General features: G+C 42.7%; 1 protein-coding gene across 1 annotated transcript; it reads right to left on the reverse strand.

The window, feature by feature from the left end:
- Nucleotides 1–991: 991 nt before the first annotated feature.
- On the reverse strand, nucleotides 992–4755 carry six2a (SIX homeobox 2a). Its single transcript, XM_023394447.2, has 2 exons — nucleotides 3832–4755; nucleotides 992–2290 (listed from the first exon to the last, which is right to left on the reverse strand). Exons 1-2 carry the CDS (start codon nucleotides 4389–4391, stop codon nucleotides 1978–1980), a joined length of 873 nt encoding a protein of 290 aa, XP_023250215.1. The 5' UTR covers nucleotides 4392–4755; the 3' UTR covers nucleotides 992–1977.
- Nucleotides 4756–5181: the final 426 nt, after the last annotated feature.

Genomic DNA, 5181 nt, shown 5'->3' on the forward strand with positions numbered 1-5181 from the left:
GAGATAAGGTGTCATCACTTGAACATCAAGGTTCCCGGTTGGAAAAGCACGTCTACATTTCGCCCAGCTTTGCCTGTAACGGCCACACGCCACATGCTTCAGTCTCTTGACTGGTGTTGTTTTTACAAAGTACTGCTCTGAGTGTCGAGATTTGTCTCTCATTTTGTCATTTTAACATCATGACTTAGGTGAACTTTGACCTTACGTCGGTGATCATCATAAAAAAAACCCTCTTTTAAAGAAAATGAAAGTCAGACACGCACGAATCCAACTTGTATTTAAAACACTCTCCTTGAACAGATCTATTTACTAATACTGAAATATATTCCCTACATTTAAAAAGGCCAGTACATCGGTGTGTATTTTCTTCCTCCACAAGCCTGGAAATAACTGGGGGAATAGGGAGAAACAGATTGTCATATCCACCTTAACGACTTCCCTTGCAGCATTTATGATTAGATGGTTTATAATCCCGGGATATCAACCCGTGCACGCCGGCAGACTGCCCACACATAAAGCACAAGATCCCCTTTCCTAGAGCAGGCATATGTGTCAAAGGCTAAGCGCTCCAGAGTTTTTGTAATGCTATCTGATTATACATTTCCCTGACGTTATGAAGGAACTGGTGGTTCATAAGAAAGATGAAATATAACCAGCTTCGCCACAGCTCAAAATTATAGTTTGGGTATATTTTTATATTTGCATTTCTGCAATCAAAGTGAAAATAGAATTAGACCCAATCAGTAAAAATCCTCAATTAAAAGTGCAAATGAATCTTTTGAAAATGCACACACTTTATCCAGTAAACAAACATCCTGAGATGGTGTAAAGATTGATATTAGTCGCTTATAATGTGGGAATATTTGCTTTGTTTAAATCTTTTTTTAAAGTGTCACCCAGTTTAAAAATAGAAAAACGAGGAGATAAAGTCTATAAACGAAAAATGTCAAGAATAATTCAGAATCAAAGAAATCCTCGATTTTAATCCATGTAGTTCTTTTTCTTTTATTGTAAAGGGTATATGAAACTATAGGTGAATCGTTTTATGTTTCATCATTTATCGCAAAGTTTACATGCAGTCTCTTTCCAAATGAAAATGCAAATAATAATAATAATAATAATAATAATAATAATATCAAGAGATTAAGATATTGCATCTTATAGTGGCTCTTATAAGACACTTGAGAAGATCATACCCCATCACCCCCACCCCACCCCAATCAAACGAAAAATAAAAGTTAATTGCTTATGGCTCTCTTGGAAAACCCTATGTAAACAAAAAGGCGATGGTGTACCTTTAACTCGGTGCCTATAGAGTCTGTTGATAAATCTAAAACCCTAAAATAACAACGGTAATTGTAACAAGAATTAAGACATTTTATTGTTATTGTTTTCAACAATATAACATGTTACGTTATTACATTCCGGTAAAATACTTTTTTCTTTTTTTCTTCTTTCTTTCTTACTTTCTTTTTTTTTCTAAAACGACCTAGATCCACCTCACCTTTCATCTGCACCAACCACTGCAAAAATGATCCGTTTTAACAAGTCACATAATCTCAAATCTATTCACCGTTCGCGTTATATTGTCCTCAAGTGAATATGAGAGAATCGAAGAGAAATATGCCAAAAAAAAGATGGCGACTGTTATAAGTTGGTCTATATTTTGAAAATATCTTAAGTGCTCTGCTTTGACACTTGTTTCTAGAAAATCCTGGAAACAAGATGAAGTTTAATCTGGGGAGAGGTGGAGGTGCTGCGTTCACTCGCAGGGTTTTCCCTCTTGCTTAAAAAGAGTTTAAAGGTTGAAAATGAGACTAAATGATTTGTTACGGTGGCTGTTTTCGCAGTGTCCCAGTCTGTCTGCCTTGTACCTTGCAAGTGCTCAAAGCTCGTCTCACGCCACCTTGAAAATTACTTTTCCAAAAAACAAAACAAAACAAAACGGTACTCTCTGTCCCCTCGGTGCCGTTTTTTTTAAGAGCCAAGGTCCACTAGATTAGAAGACATAGGGTTCAGTATGGTGTCATGGTGCAATGAGTGGTGATGGTGCACCGAGTCTGCACCGCTCGGTACCGGGATGGCACTGGGTCCCGGAGGGGGCGCGAGGCCGTGCAGGGACGGTAAACCGGTGTTTGAGCCGAGGAGCAGAGCCGGGCTCGGAGACGTGTGATCCGGTGTCCCCGAGGGTGTTTTATCGTCATCCGAGCTCCCCAATAGAGTTTTATTTCCATTCATGGAAGAAGTCAATGGGTTGTGACTATTGCTGTTGGAGTTCTCGTTGTTTTCTCTGCGAACAGAAACACAATCACATGTTAGTCTGGTCACAGTGCAGACAAACTGATGTACACGCACGCACGCACGCACGCACGCACACGCTAACTACAGTAAGGAAGGAGAATGTCTAAGCAATATGATCAAGTTGTGACACTTTTTAAAACTAGCTAGAGTCCAGATGAATAACACTCAATAAAAACTAAAAGCTAAAAGTGAGTGAAACTGTAAGTAAACAAATAATAAGTTAACATTGTTTGAAAAAAAACCGTAACAGACGTACACACACACACACACACACGCACGCACGCACAGCAAAAATAGTGTTATCCATGCTACTGTGTGCACTGGGATGTTAATTAGCGTGCACCATATTTACAATAACCACAATAAGCCTCATTAAAGTATAAATGCTTAGTCTACTGATTTATTAATGCATCAATCAGTGACGCATTCATGCGCAAGTGTACCAAGGTGCAAACAATTAGGAAGTCATTGAAATAATTAGAGGCTATCGCTCAGTTAACCACAGCGGTGCACAGAGTTACAGTAAATGGCCGTAATGGTGAGCTGTGACTGAAAACAATTAATCTATTAGTCTGTTGAGTCTGCATTAATAATTTGCGTTTATGGCAAATGAATCAAACCAGAGGGACTTGTGGGTAAAGACGCCTATCACAGTGGGTGAGAGGGGCTTTAGACTGCTGCATAAATGACAGGTCTAATTATTGCAAAACGTGTGTACGTTGCGCACGGTATAGTTCGTATGTTTGCAGTGGTGAGTAAGGCTTTTCTGAGTGGGAGGACATGATTTACGTGGAGCTTTCAGCCCGAATTAGTGGCCAGAGGGTGAAAGAAGACACCAACCCGGCGAACACCTGACTAAAACACGTCTCCCAGACTCTCTGAGCGCCTGCCTGTGTAATTTCCAAACTTTGAAATATACAAACGACTCCGAAAGAAATGTCAGCCGGGCTGATATGGAGGACACACAGCCGGCCGCACCAAATACACCCCAAAACAACCTTTAAACGTGTTCTGAGATGTTTTCCCTCCATATCTACTCTCTGCAGTATCTGGAGGGTTGAAGTATTCCTCGTCTGATCTTAACGTGAAAGTCAAATTTCATGTTATAATAAGTGTGATTACTAAAACATAAAAGTGGGGTAAATGCAGCTTTTATAACCTTGTAATTTACCCGACAACAAGCCTTTAATTTTCTGCAGTTGAACTTTTACGCACGGCCTGCACAATTATCACAAGTTTATAAAGATGAAAGTCTGAGAAAGTAGCTGCTTCTAATATTATTTGCCACAACAGATACACAGACGCCTGGGGAGAACTGAGGCGATTAGTCAAGAACTGAAAATATATTATTACTTGGTCAAAGCCATAAAATGCCAGAAATTATATTGCACACAAGCGCACAGTGTTTGTTTGTGACTCAGCAAAATTTTTGTATTAAATAAGACTTCTGGCTCTTTTTGCTTGATGTCATAATAATAAAAAAGAACAAGATTAAACTGGTCTGAGAAATGTTGAAATGTTTGCTCTTACCTTTCCTTTGCCTCCGCTGCTCGGTCTCTCTGCCGTCGGTTTTTGAACCAGTTGCTGACCTGCGTGGTGGTGAGTCCCGTGGCCTCGGCCAGCTCTCTTTTCTCCCGCGGAGATGGATACGGATTGTGGGTGTACCACTCTCGGAGGACGCTCCGGCTCTTCTCCTTGAAGCAGTAGCTCGTCTCTTCTCCGTCCCAGATAGAGCGGGGCAGGGGGAACTTTCTCCTGACGCGGTACTTCCCCACGGCGCCGAGCGGGCGGCCTCTCAGCTTCTCTGCCTCGATGTAGTGCGCTTTGAGCCACAGCTGCTGCAGCTTCGGGTGGTTGTGCGGCGAAAACTGGTGGCTCTCCAGAATCTTGTAGAGCTCTCGGAAGTTCCCCCGGTGGAAAGCGACTACGGCTTTCGCTTTGAGGACGCTCTCATTTTTGTGGAGGTGTTCGCACGCCGGGAGGGACCAGAGGAAGCGTCCCAGCCGCTCGATGTTCCCCCCTTGTTGGAGGACTTCGCAGACACACGCCACTTGTTCCTGCGTAAAACCAAACGTCGGAAGCATGGACATGGCGACAACGTAAACCAATACAGATTATATTGTGCCTTACTTCCACGTCTCTCCTCTCAGTCTCACATGAAATCAAAACGAATTAAGTCCATAAGCGACAAAAAGGTCCCCAAAAGATCAGACTAAAACTTCAACTGACCACGGTGAGGTAATATCCAACTGCGTACTGAGGAATAAACTCAAGTCCATTCAGCCATGCAAAACCCCAGGCGACAACTCCTCATAAAGTTGGTGAGAAAGAGAGAAAGTTGCTACTCCTTCCACCGTCCTCCTCCACCTTTTCTTTGCCGTTTCAACATAACCTACTCCCGGAGACCGGGCTCGCTGGCTCGTTTTAATAATATTATTCTAAGCTGGCAAGAGAAGCGATTATATGAACTCTGATTGGTCGGTTATTTGACCCGGGGATGGTGAGGATAAGACAATAGCCTTAGTCAAATTATTTGCCATGGTTACGCTGTCACTCAAAGTAACCTGATATGCTTTGAGGTGGCTCCCTGGCAAAGTCAACCCGATTGTTCCCTTCACGAGCAGCCCGCCTACCAATAGAAATATTGCTCAGATTTTTCGTCTAAAACAGTTTTTTTTTTCTTTCCCGTCACGTTGACAGACACCTCGGGCAGCCAAAGAGCGCAGAGCTGGGGGAGTGTGGAGACGGAGAGCAGCGCTGATCCAGCAGCTGGGGGAAGGATGGCGCCAGAGCGCACAGAGCCTGCTGCAGTACGTCTTCATGGCCCCTGGCAGCTCTCACATATCAATCAAGATTTCCACAACGCCCGGAAACTTTAAA

Source organism: Seriola lalandi, unplaced genomic scaffold (assembly GCF_002814215.2).
Source record: "Seriola lalandi dorsalis isolate HSWRI2012SDOR001 ecotype SW California unplaced genomic scaffold, Sedor1 jcf7180002054948, whole genome shotgun sequence".
Lineage (NCBI taxonomy): Eukaryota > Metazoa > Chordata > Actinopteri > Carangiformes > Carangidae > Seriola > Seriola lalandi.